The 20,178-nt window shown below is 43.1% G+C and overlaps 1 protein-coding gene across 6 annotated transcripts; it reads left to right on the top strand.

The window, feature by feature from the left end:
* The first annotated feature begins 16 nt into the window (after positions 1-16).
* SLC13A5 (solute carrier family 13 member 5) lies at positions 17-20,069 on the top strand. 6 transcript variants are annotated; one of them, XM_051635701.1, is made up of 14 exons: positions 17-1,598; positions 4,689-4,789; positions 6,111-6,218; positions 9,030-9,158; positions 9,998-10,134; positions 10,562-10,776; positions 12,657-12,828; positions 13,975-14,097; positions 14,641-14,853; positions 15,616-15,737; positions 16,021-16,139; positions 17,375-17,536; positions 18,733-18,870; positions 19,615-20,069. In XM_051635701.1, exons 3-14 carry the CDS (start codon positions 6,114-6,116, stop codon positions 19,741-19,743), a joined length of 1,764 nt encoding a protein of 587 aa, XP_051491661.1. In that variant the 5' UTR covers positions 17-1,598; positions 4,689-4,789; positions 6,111-6,113; the 3' UTR covers positions 19,744-20,069. The 6 variants fall into 6 exon arrangements, with proteins under 6 accessions (XP_051491661.1, XP_051491664.1, XP_051491666.1 ...); XM_051635702.1 differs by lacking the exon at positions 17-1,598 and adding an exon at positions 2,179-2,196; XM_051635704.1 differs by lacking the exon at positions 6,111-6,218.
* The last annotated feature ends 109 nt before the right edge of the window (positions 20,070-20,178 follow it).

Here is a 20,178-nt window from a genome sequence, read left to right as displayed (position 1 = left end):
GCGGGGCCTCTGGGGCGGACGGGGCTGTTCGAAGCCTGCTCTGCTTGAAGATGACCCTGCTCCTGGCACGAGGGTTGGACTAGATGGGCCTTTGAAAGTGCTCCCCGCCCCAAGCCCTTCTCTGCCCCACGTCCTCAGCCTCCAGCCCGCGGCAGGCGCGGGGCCCGGCGGGCCGTGGGGCCCAGGCCTCGGGGCTGTGTCTGTCCCTGCCTGCCCGGGAGGGCCGCGACGTGGCTGCTCGGCCTTGCCCTGGCAGACTCCCAGGCCCTGCTGTGGCCTTCGGACGCCTCCGGAGACCAGCGGATGCGCAAGGGGACCCCTGCAGCCTGCGCTGCCGGCCGGGCCGTTTCTCCCGGGGCCGCTCTGTCGGGGTTGGCGCTGAAGCTCCACAGGCCCCGGGTCCCACACACTCTGGCTTCTTACATGGGGAACTTCAGAAGAAATGAAAGTTAGAGAGGAAAAGGAGTCGAACTCCGTATTTTCATTTCAGGTCAAATAACAGTATCTTCAGGATTCCTGATGGAAGAACTAACATTTATTGAAGCTGATCCCTTACAGCAGCTTGATGCAAGCAGCTCTTCTCTAGTGTCACAGACCCTGTCCGGTGCGGAACAATGAGCCACAGGAGGGGCTGAAAATATGAGCTGACCTTAGTCTGCAAAGTGGAGACAATGATATCAATGCTTCTACTTTGCAAAGGTGTTGGGAAGAATAATTCACTAGTATTTGCATAATGTATTCTAATTGGGGGGTTGGACTAGATGATCTTTCGAGGTCCCTTCCAACCCCTATGATTCTATGATTCTATGATTCTATGATTCTATGATTCTATGTTGTACACAACAGAAGTCCCAGATGTTACTCAGAGATTGGTGTGGCTCGTTTTCCATCCAAACAAGCCACTTCTGTCCCGCGTTTTTCTCCAGGAAAAATAAAAAAAGAAAAAGTAAGCCAAATAAGCCATTATTTAGACCTGCAAATAATGAGTGTTTATCTGGATTTTGTGTCACAAATTATGTAATGAAGCAGAGAAAAGGCTTTGAACAAATATGTTAATGAGATGGCAGCTACAAGGGAGGTTGCAGAGTTGCCAATTCTGAATCAAATTTTTAAATGTTATTTTCTTCTAGTGTTTTTTTCTTCTGTAGTCACTAGCCTGTACAGCATTTTAATGTGCTTTAGGGCTTCATGGAAACTATATGGGAAATACCAATTCCAGGTCAGGAAAGCCTGACCAGCAACACACACTGACTGAGAAAACCCCACTGACTCAAAATTCATAATGAGGGCTTTTATGTAGAAACTTGGGCACAGGGATTGTAAAGAAAGAACTGTTCGTTCAGCATCTCAAAAGCTTTTCTTGGAAAAATATCAGATGCTCCACTGGGAACTTAGTTGAAAGATACTCCTAAAGCAACACAGTGGACTGGCAGTGGATGGAAAGTACTGATTGGAGAGAAAACGGAAAGAAAGGAAACAGTTATTTTCTCTGAATACTGGTAATAAATCCATTTGAATTCTGTGTAAACCTTCCAGTGCCTAACATTATTGTACAAGACCTCTTCTAAGCATCTTTTTAAGTCAAGCATCACATAGAGGTAAGTTCTGAGCTGGTTATTTTTTAAATATGATTTTCAAAAGCCCAGGTAGAAGACACTTTTTCTGCTAAGTCCTAGAATGTCTCAGGTCAGTTGTTCTTGTATTTCTCAGTGTTAAGTACGATAAGTCTTAACAGTCCTAGTTTAATATAATTTTGTCAAAACTTTTGTAACTCTGGGTGTTGCATGGAGCTTAAAACATGAAAGGATTTTAAAAGGAATGTGAGGAGAGTTTTAGAGAGGGAATAGCAGTTTTCTAGGTCAAGTGGACTGGCAAACTGCAAACAGGCAAACTGCACTTGTGTACTGGGACAGCATTTGAATTAGAGAAGGAAAATATATCTGTAATTAAATTAATCAGCTGCTACCTACAAAGGCTCCTTGCCACAGACAATCCTTATCCAGCATCAACAGGAGTAACTGGGATCATTGGCTTGTAGTTAATACGGTGTATCAGAAAAGCATCTTATTGGGTATGACTTAAACTATACTAAAATCTTTCTTTTCCATTTTTTCCACCTGGCCTGATGACCCTAGGATTCCTACCTTCCTGGAGGACTAGATTTCTAGTCCCTTTCTACTAACCCAAACAATACAGGTCAGCCTTTATTAAGTGGTCTTCAGCAGTGTCCCACTTCTGAGTAGTGCAGCTCTTTACAGTAGCTCACGTTTGAATCTGGTATCTCAAGTACAAAAGCAAAGATTGCAAAACTCTGTGTGTGGCTTGACAACGCTGTGAAGCTCATCTATGAATTTGATGTCTTGAAAGCTGCAGCTGTTTCAGTCCCAACTGTTAATATTCCCAACAATAAGTGACTCAGTCTCATGAGCTGGCTCGGGTGCTCACTGAACTTCATCAAACATATTCAGCTCACTAATTCATTAGAAACATGTTCGGCTTTCTCTGTCCAGTTAAACTCCAGTGAGCCCCAGAGCCACCAGCAGAGTAATGGAGAGCAAGCCAGAACAGGTCAGGGGCAGTTAGTCATGAGGTGGTCTTGGTTTGTTACTGCCTCATACCTGTGGTTCTTGGTATGCTTTAAAATATCTGTGTTTACTAGGGTAGAAGAGGAGCAAATGGGAGCAGTGGTGTCCCATAACCAGGGAAAGGGATTCAGCTACAAGAGACCTGATTCAGCTCCTGATTTCACTTCATGTCACTATTCATGCCTAAGCTTCTTTGCAACACCCTAAGTCTCCTTGTAACACAAAGATTTTCTTTCCTTTGTAAACTGATTTGAAACTTACTACCATAAAGAACAAAAGCAGCATATTATTAGTTGTTCCGGTGTCAAAATTTAGCCCAGAGGCTGCTATGACCTCAAAGCTAATTTTACCTACTGTCTTTAAAGCAGTAGTTAAAGACCAGGAAACCACTCATTTTGCACACATATTTGTAAATACGGCTCTGGTCTCTGCTGTGTTCAGAGCAGTATTGATTGGAGGAAAGGATTCTTTTTTCTTGAAGGCCTGCAGTTAGTGCTCAATTAGCATGAGCTGAATTTCAGGCTGTGTGAGGTTTTTGTTTGAATGATCTCTTTGAACCATCTAAAACTCCTCCTGCTGGAGGTTTTGCAAGCATGATGGGCTCTCTGCAGCTTCCTTTTGCCTGGCTGGCAGACTAGTTCTGTAAAGCAAGCAGCCAAAGTTTTGTCTGCCTTCTTGGCGAAGTAGAGAGGAAGCTCTTGGGCAAATTATGTGAAAGAGCTGCCATTCCTGTAGCACACTCATATCCAGCCAGTGCCAAATGTATCTTAGTTGTAAGCACAGAGTGAGTGAGACAGGGAACAGCTGGAAGACTTGCCAAATGGAACATGCTTCTCTGCTTCGCTGCTGGTGCATGCTGATTCCTCACAGAGCAGGGACCAGCCATGGCCTGCATTGTAAACTCCTCCCTCCATTTCATCCAGTCATTCTCTCTCCCTCCTGCATTGCACAGCTTATCCACCTCCTTATCTTCTATCTTGTCCTCACTCAGTATTCTTCTTCCTGCTCTGCCCATCTTGTTGCTGTTTGCAATTATGTGTGAATATGTGGTTCTAACATCTGGATTCAGTCAACTTCTCAGCAGCCTCCTGGTTTTTACAGTAGAGCATGAATTGACACATGTAAACCACCAACTGTTTATACAATAGTGCTGTAGGTATCTTAAATATGAAGCGTGCACTGGCAGGATAGTTTGAGCAAGGGTCAGAATTTACCTTTCACGATTATAGGTTCAGTTCAGTGCAGAAGTCCAAGTGGTATTGATGAGGCAGCTCCACGGGAAGAAGTGGGAAGTGGGTATTTATCTCTAAAGGTCAGGTGATTGATGGTCCTGCTTGACACCTCCCTGCTTTCCTCCTTTGCTCCTGCCTTTCTGCTGTGTAATCTCTTAGGAGGCCTGCACCATCTTCTCATCCCTGTCCCAAGTCAGATTGTCCTGAGAACCATAGGGAACACAGTGTTTCTCACATCTCTCCCCTTCTCCTCCCAAAGGTACACCCTTCTGCTTGACAATTGCCATATGAACAGCAGAAGAGGGTACTCCAGTATCTTTCAATCTGATTTCTATTATTCAGATACTTGTTCTTTTTTATAAATCCCTTTTTTGTTTTGTTCCATATCATAGAATGTAATTTGCATGGCACACTGAAGGCAAGTTTTCAGTAATTCTGCACAATAAGGAATTATCTATTCCCTTCTCTGTATTTGACAAAAGATGACACTGAGGTGTGGACTGGCTAATCGAACTGCCCAGAGGAGTCCCTGCTCTCATTCCTAGGTACAGCAAGCAAGTCACTTTTCACAGGCTTAGTCCCTCTCACAGAATCACATAATGTTAGGGGTTGGAAGGGACCTCTGGAGATGACCTAGTCCAACCCCCCTGCCAGAGCAGTTTTACTTGGAGTAGGTAAATGTATCTAAAGGTATCAAGATGTTCACAGCCTTTCTCTTTATTTTCTGTTTTCTGCACTGCATTTCATTCAAACAAAAAGCAAATTATATTTGCACTGGTATATCAAAGTGAACCTTAGTACAACTCTTTTAGAGTTAACTCTTTGCATTTTCATATTTAAGTGCTTGCAGTCCTTTTTCTTTGTTGACTAGGGACCATTTTTTCATTGGAGATGGTCCACAGGAATGCAAGTTCTGGCTGATTCCCCACTTTCTGCTAGGCTTTGTGCTGCTGTGAAGTTTCCTCTGTGTTGGTAAGTTACCCAGAGGCACTGCTGCTAAAGGTTTGAAAATTTGGAATCTGTACAGATCCGGTTGGCTCCTGTTTTCCTTAGTGGATATTCACTGCTTTTACAAACAGAACAGTAGCATTGGAGTGTCTTGTTTTGAACTTCTGTCACTCAAGTTCCTCTGGTCAGCAGAGGACAAATAGTGCAAGCTGTAGTTAGATCTCCCTCCTTACTTGCTGTGGAATCTGAAATATATTTCTGTGAGTAACTGCTTGGTAAGACTGTACTGAGAGACTGCAGGATCAAATTGTCAAGATACAATTTATGCTGCCTTCAATTTCAGGTGGCTGTTGACATCCCAGAAGCAGAACATATCAGCAAATTTTTTGTCTTCAGTCTAGTTTGCAGTCCCTCCCGTTGTTCCTTTCTGCCTTTTTGATAACGCTGGCCACCCTTTCAGTGGTGTCATCACTTCTGATTCTGTGGCTACACTGTAGATCAAATCACTGAAATGAGTGGCATTAAAAACAACTTTTCAAGTTAACCTTTCTTGGTTATTTTTAACCCAGGTCCCAGACATGCAATCCCTCACAAAATAATCAACAGTGAAACACAGCCATGCATGCCTGCACAGATCTTTGTTTTGGGGACACCACCCCTACCGTGGGTTTAACTCTCCATTTCCCTGAAGGAGCTCAGTCCTTCTTCACCTGTGTAAATGAGTGAGAGATGACCCCTCTCTTGGCATCATCAGCACCTCCCGAGGGTCCAGCACCTGAGAGAAGCAGTGTGTCAGCACTTTGGTCCCTGCAGATAACACACATTTTGAGACTCTTGTGCTTACTGGCAACTTTCTTTAGGCACTATGAGCATGGACATTTTTCTTAGAACATTCTCACAACGGGTGTGATAGCCGGACCCACAACCATTAAGCAGCTGCCCTTGCTCACGGAGGGTCTGCGCAGAGGCGGCTGCAAGGAGCGGGGAAGTGGGAGACGCCGCACGTTCCTTCCCATGGAGCCATGAGGCTCCACATGATGTAGCGGGCGGGAGGATCCCGACCAGATCTGGATCAGCTGAGGAAACCTCCCAGGTGTCAGGCGAAGGCCGGGGCACCGTGTGCTGCAGGGCTGCTCCCGCGGGGCCGGCGCCGGAGCGGCGCTCGCTCCCCCGAGGCGCGGGCGGGACGGGGCCCGCCGGGGCGGGAGGGACCGGCCCCCGCAGGGCGCGGGCGGGTCGTGGTGCCCCCCGCCGTGTCCCTCCCGCCGCGGCCCCGCCGCCCCGTACTTAAGGCGGCAGCGGCGGGCTCCGCTCCTGCTCGCGCCCTGACCGTCTGTCCCCGCAGAAGATGGCCCCGACGTGCCTGCGGCCGCTGCTGAGGTACCGGTCCTTCGGCATCCTCTTCCTCACGCCGCTGCTGCTGCTGCCGCTGCCGGTCGCTGTGCCGACGCGGGTAAGTGTCTGCGGGGCCAGAGCGGGGAACAGAGCCCGCCAAGTCGGCCCCTGCAGCCCCTCAGGAGCCCACCCTGCTACCCCCGGGGCTGCGCAGGGGCTCCTGCCCAGCCAGCCGCTCCGGGCTCGCGGGACACCCAGCCCGCCTGCCCGGCGGGGCAGGGCCTTGCTGCGGGAGCCTGTGCGGCGCTGCCCGCATCGCAGCACCTGCTGTGCCCCCAGAGCCAGCAGAGCCCCGTCCCTGCCGGGCCCTGAAGCAGATCCTCCCTGCCACCTCGTCGTCCGTGAAGCACTTCTGTGCAGCTCGGTTAGTTGCTTAGTCCCAGATCTTGGGCGCGTGCGTTGCACGTTTCACTCCCAGATGATCTCGGGGCGCTGCTGCTGAGCTTGCAGAAGGAGCTCTGTGCCGGTCTCTGTTCATACCAAGGGTTGTGGTGCTGGCAGGACTTGGGGCTCCCGTAGACCCAACCCAGCTTGCAAATTAGATGCAATTATTTTTGGGCCAAAGATAGATGCATGCGTAACTGGCCTGCACTTTTAGAGGTGTCTCTTGCATTATCTAGTCGTGGTGGCAGTGGGCAGAGGGATAGGACTTCTGGGTTGTCCAGGTCATCTGCTGCTGAGGCTCTGAGATGCTTTAAGGAGTGTTGCCGAGTGGCAGTCTTGATCAGTGGTGCAGTTGGAAGCTGCGTGTTTTGTGTTACGCAGTGATCATAACAGGGTTAAAATGCAATGTCCTCCAATTCACATCCATATTACTCCAGTGATGGCAATGGCATACCTCCTTTGCTTTCAGTGGAGTTATACCCGCTTAAAATTGGAATAACCCAGTGAAGAGTTTGATCTTTAATGTCTTGTAGCCTTCTTGGCAAAATGTGAAGGCTCAGTTTATTGTATGTTAGCCTACTAGAGGTTTAGAGTCTAATTTAATGCTAAAAGCAGTCTTTCTTCTGAGCAAACTGTATTTCTCAGTGTATTTTAAAGTACAGGAAAATGTCATGTGTATTTATAGCCAGCCTTTCTGGTTTACCTGTTTTAAGTAGTATCACCCCTGCTGTTCAGTTGAATACTGGTGCTTTATATAAAGAGGAATTCCTAAGTGTTGGCACTACTTGGATCAATACTAGGAAACATAATTTAAAAGAAAAAAAAGTGTGTCATTGGTTTTCCAGTATTTGTAGGAATATTGTGTCATCAGTCTAATCTGGGAAATTTCAGGATTTCACAATGGGAGAGTAACATTTCCATCAGTGATTGCTTTTTCAGCTCTCAGTGAGAAGGCAGATCACTCTGTTTCCTGTCAACTGTCAGAGACACCAAACAAACATTCTATGACTGTTTCCATAAATCACAGATAGATAGAGGTGTAGATCACATAACCGCAGAATAGTCATAGTTGGAAAGGACCTCTGAGATCACTGAATCCAACCATAAAAAAAAAAAAAAAATTTTAATTCCAGATCTTTGGTTGTTTGAATTGGCTGTGGTTGTTGGAGTTAATTTATAAGCGTGGTTGTATTTTTGAACTTCACATAAATTATTTACCCTCCATTAAACAAAACCAATGTTTCTTCTGTATTGGAAGTTTTACTCACTTAGGATCATTTATCTGTCTTTCATACTAGCAACAGATTAACCACAGTCAGTTCAAGCACTAGTTACTGTGGTACAGCATAAATTGTATCATGAGCTTACTTCATATTTATTAAGGAAAAAGACTTAAATAGGATCAGTCTGATATTTTTTAGTCTCTGAAGAAATATTTTTTCAAAACTTGTGCTGTACTTAATTTCCTGAAAATCTGAAGAAAAGAAATCAAATTACTTCTAAAGGCTGTTTTCTGGTTCTTAAGCTTCTCAGTAAAATGAAGGAAAACACACCCCTATTTATAAATATCACCTCAAAGCAATTCTAAAATGTCACTGTAATACTGTTTATTTTTGCAATAAAGTCCCATTTGTTGTATTAGAATAAAATTCTATAAACAAATACTCTAAATACGAGCAAATTCTGAACTACGAAACACTGAGTTAAGCTTAAAAACACTGTTTACTGTTGGCTAATGAATGTGTGCTTCTCCTAAGTTTGAAAATACAAACCAGGGCAGACTAGGTTACAGAAATCTCTGATCAACGGTATAAAAGACATTACAGCATTTCTCATCTGAGGAATTACCCTAGTAGCTAAGCACTGTATGATTTAAGAAAGTAATGAAATACATCTAGCTTGCTTAGTTACCAAACAAAATTGTAGAAGAGTTTTAGTTTAAGAGCTACTTAAAAAAGTTAAGAACTTTTAAATTATTCAGTGATAACAGTTTATAGAATCAGGTATGTTACTGGACACACCTCTAAGACCTGTGAATTTTAGACAGGCTAATTATCCACACTGGAAGTTTGGCCATTCGTTTAAAAGAAATTAATTCAAAATAGAAATACTAAAATCTACAAGCACTATTAAAATAAATTCTTGACTCCTAGATGTGAAATCTGCTTACCCCAACTGCCAAGAGGTAAGTGCACACTGCAAACTGCGTCCTTACCTTGGTGTGGAAGGCTGCTTCCTCTTATGCCCTACATTTTGTGTGGATGCCTTAGAGCAAACACTGGTCAAAAAGATGTTTTTATGCAAGAGTCTTCAGGACAAGGATAGAAAGTAAAAGTTTAAATCCTCATGTGTCACCTACCTATTTAGCATAACTTGTTAAGCTACAGGCACTTGAGTGTTTAGGCCCCATATAAGAGCTACCAGTGTGTTTCTTATCTTAAATAGTAGTTTTCTATGCCTAAATGTTTCTGTGCTTATGTTGCAGGAGGCCAAATGTGCATATATCATCATCATCATGGCTGTGTACTGGTGCACTGAAGTGATCCCGCTGGCTGTTACCTCCCTCATGCCCGTGGTATTTTTCCCTCTGCTTGGAGTTCAGAGCTCTAAATCAGTAAGGAACTTGTTCAATCCAGGTCTGATACAGGGATATCCACTGCTCTGATCCCCCATCAATATTGAGCAAGTTCTGTTCTGTTTTTGAGCACTTTGAGCACTGTTCAGGGCTCTTGTTTGGGAAGACGCTGAAATAAATACGCATTTGCCCAAGACGTTAAGGGTTGAGGTGGTAGAGGGGAGGGTCCATTTCTGTGTGTGGATCCTGCTGTAGAGCATCCCACTAGTGCTAGCAGCTTGTGTGTTCATAAGCCATCTCATGAAAGAGCAGTGCTGAGGTATTATCTGGGAGATTTCAAAATGCATGTGACAATCTTCTGGCAGGGTAGACAGCATGATGCCAGCAAGTACAGTGTCCCTCCAAAGCTTGTTCTGGCTGTTTGTGTTACTGCTTTAGTCTAAGGGAGAGAGGCTGTATTTAGGTACTGTAGCCCAGGTTCACTACTGGCCAACAAGCTGCTAAGGGCAGGTGTGGTTGATAAAGATACTGAGAAACTCATTTTGGAGCTCAGCATTTCTAGTACCCACACAATACTGCAAGCCCCAAATGATGTTTGAAGAAACTGCTGTAATTTTGAATGTTTTTAACTCCTAATGATCTATAAAGATGGTTCATGGTGCACAAAGAGCCCCTGCACTAGACAGCTTAGCACTTAAACAAGGGATCAAGACTTCAGAAAACTGGAGGTCACTCTGAGGCTGCAGCTGCCCCTTCCAAAAGTGTTGGGATGGGGCCTGGTGCAGTAAATGGTTTTGAGAGGCTGTGAGACAAACTGTACTAGGGAAGCCAGCAAGAGGCAACATTTGGAGCCCTGACCTACATTCTCTGTCTTCCAGGTGTGTTTGCAGTACCTAAATGACACAAACATGCTCTTTGTTGGAGGGCTGATTGTTGCAATTTCTGTTGAACAGTGGAATCTTCACAAAAGGATTGCGCTGAGGGTCCTGCTGATTGTTGGGGTGAAACCTGCACTGTAAGACTATTACATTACTTCTTCCTTCTCTGTGTCAGTTTAGCAGAGACCTAGGGACAGTGTTTAACAATCAGCAGAGAAGGGAACATCTTTAGCTGCACTTGTACAAAGTTTTCAGAGGTGAATTCTGGCAGCAGGAAGAATTTATCTGTGCTTTAGCCAAAACCAGCATCTGGCTAAATTCTAGATGCTTGCCACTGAGACAAAATGACAGACTTAATCGTGTGCAGACTAAGGAGCTAAATTACTTTCTGGAATTCCTTCAGTGAGGGTGGCAGAGCTGTCCTAAAAGGGAATCTAGTCCTGCTTTGTGTTCCTGGATGCTACACATATCCCTCTCTGAGCTCTACTCTTTACATTAAAGTGACTACAAAGCCTAGTATCATCTGATTTCTTCTTTCTCCTGTGCCTGTTGCTCTCTTTTCAGCCTCATGCTGGGATTTATGATAGTCACTGCCTTCCTATCCATGTGGATAAGTAACACGGCCACCACTGCTATGATGGTTCCCATTGTCCAGGCTGTTCTGGATCAAATGGACAACACAGAGTATGATGTGACCATGATGGAACAAGCACCTGGGCAAACAAACACAGTGATTGAGCTGGAGGAAAAGAATACATCAGATCCCACTTCAGTGCATGGTAAGGGCCTACCCAGCAGTGAATTGATTCTACTGAACTTGCTACCCTCAGAGCTCCTTGACCTAGAAGGAGTTTTCTGTGTCTTTTCCAAGGAAAAAATACAGTAACCTGACTGAAAATCCCTAAATGCATGACATTTAGGTTTTACAAAATGGCTTCCAATTTTGGTGGCTGCCATTTAGTTACGCATAGTGCTAGATCCCATGCAGATAGTTGAGTTCTTCAGTCTGGGGTCATCCTCCCATAGTTCCCCTAGACTTAACTGCTTGCTCAGGGAAGTGAAAAGCATATCCAGTGGGAAATACCATCCAATTCCTCAGTATCCCACTTTCTAAATCTTGTGATTATCAGTAGGAATTCAGCTTCTAAGCCACATAGGAATGTTTGAAGAATTTTGTGTAAACACAACCTATTTTCATTCTGAGGTAAAAAATACCTCTTTATTGACCAGATTGTATGTGAAGGTGAGGAGAAAATGATATTTTAAAAGGTACATGGAAGAGAGGAGCTGGTGTCATTTGAATCACAGTAGACAAACTACTATTTGGAACACTTTAAAGTGTGATCTGTTTCTTGACTCCACAAGGTCCTTCTGTCAATGCTGTGGTTCTGCAGTAGGTTTCACTTGATGTGAATTTTGCACACAAACTCAGTCTCTCTGATTTCACTGCTCTGCTGTGCTGTTACAGAGAGCTATATTATTAAATACCATTAAAGATCAGATCTGTGGTGCCTTTCTTTCTCCTTCTGTGTCTTGGGGATTTTCATGGAGATGCGATTTCCCTGAATTAGCAAGTTGATCTGCTACGATTCCCTGAGTGACACTACAAGAGCAAGTGCAAATGTTCACAGGGCACACCATGTCCTATATCTCAAGCCTTCTGCTGGGACACACCATGCTCATTTTCTGGCTTACATATCCATGGAAGACGGAGTGTAGAAAAGGGTGTTATGTGTGCCAGACATTGCCCTGTTGTGAGATTGACTCCTAACTGCCATATTTGCTTGGGGGCATAATTTAAATAGCACCATGATCTCTGCTTTTTGATTGCTTCATTTCTTACCTCACTTGTGAAGAGAGAATGTACTAAGATTGTGCAAAGCTCAGACACCACGTTTATGTAAGATGTTGAAGCCCACAAGAGAGCTGCTTGGTCACAGAGTGCTCTGTAAGGTTGCTCATTCCTAGCTTCCAAACAGTTGTATTAAAGATAAGTTTCCATATTTGAAAATGCACTTTTTAATGTTGATTCTTGACACCCAAAACCAGACTTCTGCTTAAGACCAGCAATAATTTTGCTGATTTTCTGTCCACTTAGAAAGATCTGCTTGGCTTTGCTGACTACTTTATTTTAACATGTAGTGAAGGAAATACATGTGTGTTGAAAATACCCTTTGGTATTGTTGACTTGGTTGTAGTTGCCATAAATTCATCATCTTGCTTCATCAGTTCAGTCAGACTTCAAGGTTAGACAGTTAACTTCAGAGATCACAGGACACAGCAGCAAAATTTCACAGTTGATGTAAACTGACACAACATACTAATTTTACCAGTTATGTCAGGCAAGAATTTGGTTTTGGGTGTGTTTTTTTTCTGCCCATATTCACAGCTGTTAAAGCTAGTTGGGTTCTTACTGTGGTATTGGAATGGCTCCAGTGACTACAGTATCTGACTGGTGGTAAGCCTCTTGTGGAACAGGACATTACTGCTGAGGAACAGTGGCAGATACGGACAGTTGTTACAGATATGTCCAATGTGGACAACAGCATCCTTGGGTCACGCAGACCCAGATTGTCAGCTTGTCTCTTCAGCCCCTCATGAACGTGAGTCCAAAGTATTTATGGACATACCTGAGGCAAGTTGTGTTCTTTGTGTCTAGTCATAAGTAATGGACAAGTCCCTGATGACCCCAGAGCTTCTGAGGAAAAGAACTTGAGGAAGCGTATATGTAAGGGAATGACACTCTGTGTATGCTATGCTGCCAGCATCGGAGGAACTGCAACACTCACTGGAACGGGACCAAACATGGTACTGAAAGGCCAGATGAATCAGTAAGTCATCCTTGCAATTTCTTTCACTGTTTCTGTGACCAACTGTCTAGTCTCAGATGATAGTTTCAGTTGCAAGCTATAAGCAATAACCAGTTGATGAACTGAAAGTGAGGAGTGTGTATGGAGTGATGGGCCTAATTTCTCTGCTTCAGCCTTTTATAGGCAGCTATGTGTTGGTATTGTAGGTCTCCTGAGAGACTGGAAATACTTGCTGGTAGTCAGCAAACAGCTAGCTGGTTGATCATGAGATGCTGGCTCTTCTGCCTCCTCTTTTTCAGCTGAAATGCAGCTCATCAGCAGGGGAACTACTGTGAAGAGCTTGAGAAGAATGTATGATTAAGTCTTCTCATAAGCACACCAAGTGGAATTAAAAATAGCTTAGCCTCTCCTATAAGACTATTCCTCCATGCTGTGGCTGTGGATAACTGTACAGATACTGTTGTATAAGTTAAAACTTTGTTAAACTGATTTTGGGAATTGATTTAAATGCAACGTAATCTACAGTGGGAATTTTGCAGACTCCACAGCAGTCCATCAACATTGCTTCCTTCTGTTGGGAGTTCTTCAGCCTCAGCTGCCGCATTATCTGTTGATTTTAACACCCAGCTGGAAACTGGCTATTGATATTTTTCCTCCAGTCATTATTGGTGGCTGCAGGGAATAACAAAAATTGCTGTTCGTAGAACACTGGCTTCATTTTTTCAAGCCAACTAGCAACTTCATCTTCTGTTGAAGTGAGTAGAAATGCAGTTACTCATTTCAAGGAGGACAATTCTTGTTCTGTTATTAGAAGGAATGGGGAGAAAGAAAGAGCATCCTGCCTTGGGATAAATAAGCAGGCATGTTGGAAGTAAAAGGTACCTGTGCAGGAGATCTCACAGCAGTGCCTGTCTTACTGAGACATAAAAGGTCAACATGAGTTCTTATATGCATTAAAGTAAAATACAGGAAAACTGAGGATCATTTAAGTTCTGCTCTGAAATCCTGGCTGCCTTCCCATCAATTCAGTTAGGCTATGGATATTGCTTATGATTAGTTGTAATGGTTGTCCTAGATTTACATGTGTTAGTGTCACTAGCACATACTTAAGGGACAGCAGATTACTAAATGTTTTCGCATTCACACAAGAAGTATTTTTCATTTCAGGTTATACCCCAACAATAATGATATTGTCAATTTTGCTTCCTGGTTTGGGTTTGCATTCCCAAATATGATTTTGATGTTGGTATTAGCTTGGCTTTGGCTACAGTGCTCCTTCATGGGACTCAAGTGAGTAACTATATGATACTGTGTAAACCTCTCTGCTAACGCAGATCAGTCTACTGAAAAATCTGGATAAAACAAATGCACTGACAAGTTATTAATTTTGTTGCTGAGAGCACTTCCATTTCACAGCAACATTTGATGTCTGAAAACATTTTGTATTCATGGGAGTTTCACTAGGGCAAAAGCTTTATTCTTTCTTAATGTTTAGATATAATTGCCTTTTTATTTTTCAATTTGACATCTTGAGTATTTCAACCCTAGAAGAGCTAGAATATCTGTTTTTCTATCCCTGATTCAAAACTGAGTTTTTCATCGCAGGTTGCTCCAGATTGGACAGGGGCTTACATCAATTAGTAGAACCCACTCTTCTGTGAAAACTAGCATGTCCTATAAAGTACTTAGAAACTGTTGTAATTTCTTTGTTTCTGACCTCTGCTGAAGTCTGTGTCTGTCCTCAGGAGTGGCAAGAGCTTTGGAGTGGCAAGAATGTTAAATCCCTCTAGTATGTTAATACTTACAGTATTTTCTTCTCCCTTTTTCTTAAAGCTTTAAGAAAAGCTGGGGCTGTGGGACAGAGAGGACTGCTAAAGAAAAAGCTGCATACAACGTGCTGAAGGCAGAAATGAAGAAATTAGGCCCTATCACTTACGCTGAATTCAATGTCCTCCTAATGTTTGTTTTGCTGGTTCTTTTGTGGTTTTCCAGACATCCAGGCTTTGTAAAAGGCTGGGCTGCCAGGCTCTTCCCTGAAGGAGAAAAGTAAGTTTTTTGTGTTTGTTTTGTTTTTTTCATTCTGTGCCCTTTTGGTTGTGAATCACATTCCCTTTCTCTTACGTGTCATTTTGAGTTTCGGGTCATTTGTTCCGATCTTACCTGAAGTCACGTGCTTGCTGGGCCTGATCCGAGTGCTTGTGTGTCAGATCACCAACTGATCTGTTGTTTGACAGTTTGTGCTGCAGCTAAGGCTGGAGACTGGGACATGGAGCAAGCTGAACCTCTTAAAGGAGGAGAAAATTCTGTAATGCTGGTCTCAGTCACCCTGATATACATGTTGGTATGAGCTCCGATCACCTGTGGTGTCATTCGAATTGTTGGTAATATCACCTCTAAACAATAGCTTAGAACTCACTGGCAAATCGATTTGGTGCTTTGAATAGCTTCTTTGCACAATGTCTGGGGCATATTAAGAACATAAAATGGATTATCAGGTCACTTCTTTACATACTTTTCTTTGAGATACAGCTGTTGAATCTTGGCTTCACCATGGAGAAGGAACCCTGCCTCCAGGAGAGGTTGTCATCTATGGCTCTGTTGTTAATGTGTATTGTAGGTAGTTTGTTGTAATTCTCTGTTTGTGTTGTGGCAGGTCTGAGAGACCTCAGTCATGAACTAATGACCCGTTTTGCTAATGTACAAGGCCAAAACAGGTTAACAAAGAGCAGTGAGTGCAGTGCTTGAGGGCATCCATCTTCTGGGAGAAAGATGTGTATTTTCTAAGCTATATTCTCTTTTCTTCTGTAGGTATATCACTGATTCTGCTCCTGCTGTGTTTATTGCCTTGCTACTGTTTATCCTTCCTGCTAATAAACCCAAATTCATAGGCTGGAATCCAAGCATGTCTGACCCTGAACAGACTGAAGAAGGTATTTAAAAGAGGAGTTGTAACATGATTAAACAGTTAGCCAGCTCTAGCTAACAAGGCAGAAACATACACTGGTTTTGTATGCAGTTCTTCAGGGTACCTCACCTCTCACTTAATGGGCAAGGCTGGGGCACTGTCCTGCTCATGTGCATTACCCTCACCCTGTGCAGGTTTCTCAGTAATACACATCTGCCTGTTGGGTCTTTCCCTAGTATCTTAGAGAACAGGACAAAAAATGTCTTCGCTCTCCTAAAACGTGTTCTGCTTTTCATTTCTCACTTCAGATATAAAAAAGCCATTTTTATCAGCCCCACTGCTAGACTGGAATGTGGTTCAGAGGAAGATGCCCTGGAGCATCGTGCTGCTGCTGGGAGGAGGTTTTGCTTTGGCTGATGCAAGTGCAGTATGTCCTGACATCTGTTTTTCTCTGACTCAAAGTTCTCTGGTTTGTTATCTAGTCCTGTATTACTGGGCATGCACCCAAAGCCAAACCCAGCAGAGATGTTCAGTCTGGAGGCAGATCCAAGTTAGCAAGAACTGGGAGAAGAGGTGAATGTGCCTCTCTTTTGGGAATTTGTGTGCTCTGACCAAGTTTCTCCCATTTATTCTACCTTTTGGAGGCTGCTGAGTAGTTTGGGATCTTCACTGGCTGGACAGACTGGAAAAGCAGCCTTTCTTATTTCTGTTATCATCCCAATCCCAGACCTGGCTAGAAAAAAAGAATTTCAGATACACTTGTAAGATTTTCAGAACCATGTGGGATTCATTTAAAGCATATATATAATCAGATTTAAACCAAACCACTACTGAAGTGGTCAAGAAGAAAATCAATCATTGTAGGTAGATATCTCCCACAGTTGTGTACAGTGGGGTTTCTTGAACTTCTTGTCAGTGACTGTTGCTAGGCAATATGCTAATTGCCAGTATGACAGACATAAGACCATAGCTTAATCCTATGCTCATAAATTCACATGAAAGGCAGCTGATTCCCAAAACAGGAAAGAATCTTGAAGTGAACTGTATTGTTCCTGCATCACTGATAAGATGCATCAAAATCAAAACAAGCCTTAGCTATCAATAGTGCTACACTTTGGGGAAGTTCATATTCAGATCTAAGCCAGGTAATTTTAAACCATAGGGCAAATTAAAGCTGTAGGGCTGTACATTCATCTGCATACATCATATATGCATTATTAAAGCTCTGGAGCATTAGAAGCCATCAAGTCAAAGGTTTTGTAACATGTTTGAGTCTGTCACTGCCTCTGTCTCTACATTCATACAGCATCAGTATCTTCAGAAATCTTAGAAAAACATGCCAGGAGACTTCAAAGTGATATTATAAGTATTTGCAGTAGTCACAGGAAGAATTGTTTCTATTTAGCAAAAACCATATTTTTGTAGCCAAAGTATGAGCCAGTATTTGAGTTCCAGCAAAATCAGGAAAGTGGGACTTGGTATTATGTCTAGTTGGCACTGAATTTATTTCAGTGACACATCATTAGACTTTCCTGGATGGTGTTTATATAATTAAGGAGTAATTTAGCATTATTTGGAAGGAATGTCACAAGTAACATGAATTCTCTGTTCATGAGCTAGGGGCTGTAAGCCTCACTGAGAACTGCCTTTTCTTCTTCTCAGAACTCTGGGCTGTCAGCTTGGCTGGGTCATCAAATGACTCCCCTAGGATCTATCCCACCCTGGGCCATTGCAACAGTACTTTCACTTATTATAGCTGTCTTTACTGAATGCACCAGTAATGTTGCCACAGCCACCCTCTTCCTACCTGTCTTTTCATCCATGGTAAGATTACTTCCATCCTGTTATCCTATGAACTGCAAGGTCAGTTAAACTGACAGTCTCTAGTGGCAAAGCAATATCATATGTATTGTTTTGAATCTTGCTCCTGTGTTAATCTGAAAGCCAGTAATTAAACAGTTCATCTGACAGGATACCATAACGGATAGTGATTTTAGCTGATGTTTGCTGTGATGTTGGTAGCATAATATGTCAAGTGGGAGTGCAGACTTTCTCCAGTCTGCCCTACTTATATACCTGCACCCTGAGAACCAGCTTCTTGGGGGAAGAAGTTAATTCAGGATGCCTACCCCATGGCACCTTCACTGAAAGGGAAGCCAGTTCAAGCCCTCTGTAAGGCTTGTCCCTTGGCCCTGGAGAAAGTGAAGTGAGAATCACTTTTTTAATACAGATCAACAAACATCAGTGACTTATTTGAAACACCAACTCAGAACTGGAAAAAGACACACACAAAAAACCCAAACCAAACCAAAATCCAGCACTTTTTATTCATCCCTTTGAATGGTTCCTTCATCTTCAAGATTTTATGCTAGCATGCAGGAAGTGGTAGGCTTGATTGTTAGAAATGTGTGATTTTCCATAGGAAGCCAGAACAATTTTAAAACTTAGGGAGGAAAACCTGGTAAGTTTTAATGCCTTTTCTGAGCAGAACTGAAATTGTAACATAAAGGAAGAAATAGGTTACTTTGTTCTTTAATTTGGAAAGTACAACCACTTTATTCTAGATCTTTTCATCAAAATTATGCCAATCAAGATGCTGAGCTATTAGTAACTTACACTGGCACTTAAGTTCTGAGTCCCACAGAGTTGCTCTAATGTCTGAATGCTACTCCACGTGCCTAGTAATTATAATCCCATCCCTGTGTTACTCTGGCAAAAGTGTGGTCCAAGGTCAAAGAAGAGACTTTTGGATAAATTTGACCAGCACCACAAATTATACCACAGAGCAGAACAAGCAACAAGAAGAATCAAGCATTGTTTTTAAGTATTGTGGGGCAGGAAATGAGCAGCTAGTTATCTTTAAGCACATGTGTGTTTCAGAATAAAATGCTTGTAAATTACTTTGGTGATATAATACCAGGAAACAAAATGAGCCCACGTGTCTCAATGGTCTGGGAAGTGTTGCTTATGCTTTTCTTTTGGAACTCCTCCAGTGTGATATTCTCTCCATTTCATTGCAGGCTGCATCTGTCAAGATCCATCCTTTGTATGTTATGCTGCCTGGTACTCTCAGTGCTTCCTTTGCCTTCATGCTACCTGTTGCAACACCACCCAATGCAATAGTGTTTTCCTATGGCCACATCCGTGTTTTGGATATGGTAAGATCATAATTGCCTGGTATCTTATCTGAAGTTCTCCATTGCCTTTATCCTGAAATATGGTGAGACTTTAATTTTCTTAGCTGAGTATCTCCAAAGTCCCAGGAAGCTTTTATGGGCTGTAACTACCACCCTATGTCCCTCTTTAGGTGGCATTAATACTGCAAGAAAGATTTGCATCTCTGAAGTAATAGTACCTTTCCCACAGGTTTTGGCAGACATACATCCCAGCCCAATTGAAATTAAAAACTGGGAAGTCGTAAGTCTCCTAAATGCTGAAGGGTTAAGAAGCACTGCATTTAGTGCTTTCCAGTCTTCTGGGGCTTTGGCAAGTGTAGCTGAAGCCTTGTTTCCACTGGAGCTGAAAGCAGGAGGTAACAATCAGTTGTCCTAGGCTCTAATCCTCTGATTGCCTGCCAGACCACACAGTGCCAGGTTCTCAAACATTTTCAGTTTTCCAACTGGAGACTTGAAGGGGGCAGAAACTTTTCTTTAACTAGTAGGAGAAACTTGCATATGCCTTAAAGCTCCTAGACTAGTTATGCAGCAAAGTGTTCAAAGGCTTTGCACAGTGTGTTCTCTGGTATTTCCATCTAAGCAAGAACATAGGGCAGTGTGTACAATGGCTATTTCTGTAACTTATTTGGCCACGTGTATTTCTTGTGTATGTGCAAACAGGCCTTGCTGCAATTTGCTGTGCTGGTGCTTGGTTACTATTGTTGGTTTGGACTTTTGTCCTCACAGGTTAGATCTGGAATAGTGATGAACATCATTGGAGTCTTCTGTGTCACACTGGCCATCAACACCTGGGGAAGACCTATGTTTGAACTGGACACGTTCCCAACCTGGGCAAACAGCACAACTAGCCAATGAGCAGTGAAGACTTCATGTGTTAAACAAGGAAAGGACCCTTAACATTACTCCCTGTTGCCTGAAGCCATATGCAGAATCCCATCACCACGTCATGCTAAGTGTCAGGTCTTCGCTGCCTTGTGGGAGTCACACGTCGGTTCAGGCATGAACCAGCTCAAATTTATTCTGGCTGTGCTGGAGCCAGAAGTGCAGTTTAATTACACAACCCTAAGGATCATGTGTCTGGATCATAAGTATGACCGAGTGATCCGATATACCTCCAATCAAGGTCAAGATTTAGAATTTGTTGAAATGTAAATAAAGAGAGGGCAGGCTGTTGCATCAAATGATTTGCACTATCATGTTACTGGTATGGACTTGTAAATCATTATCATTGAACGCTGCACTCAGGCAGGGGCTGAAAATTCATTAACTGTTACTTAAATCTGCAAGTCA

Source organism: Apus apus, chromosome 18 (genome assembly GCF_020740795.1).
Source record: "Apus apus isolate bApuApu2 chromosome 18, bApuApu2.pri.cur, whole genome shotgun sequence".
Lineage (NCBI taxonomy): Eukaryota > Metazoa > Chordata > Aves > Apodiformes > Apodidae > Apus > Apus apus.
Note: the sequence above shows the minus strand (reverse complement) of the source record. Positions and strands in the feature narration are given on the sequence as shown.

Coding starts and splice junctions, on each gene's coding strand:
- SLC13A5 (XM_051635701.1), top strand. CDS start 6,114: ATGGCCCCGACGTGCCTGCGGCCGCTGCTGAGGTACCGGTCCTTCGGC. Junction 10,135..10,561: donor GTTGGGGTGAAACCTGCACT/GTAAGACTATTA, acceptor CTCTCTTTTCAG/CCTCATGCTGGGATTTATGA. Junction 17,537..18,732: donor TACCTGTCTTTTCATCCATG/GTAAGATTACTT, acceptor ATTTCATTGCAG/GCTGCATCTGTCAAGATCCA.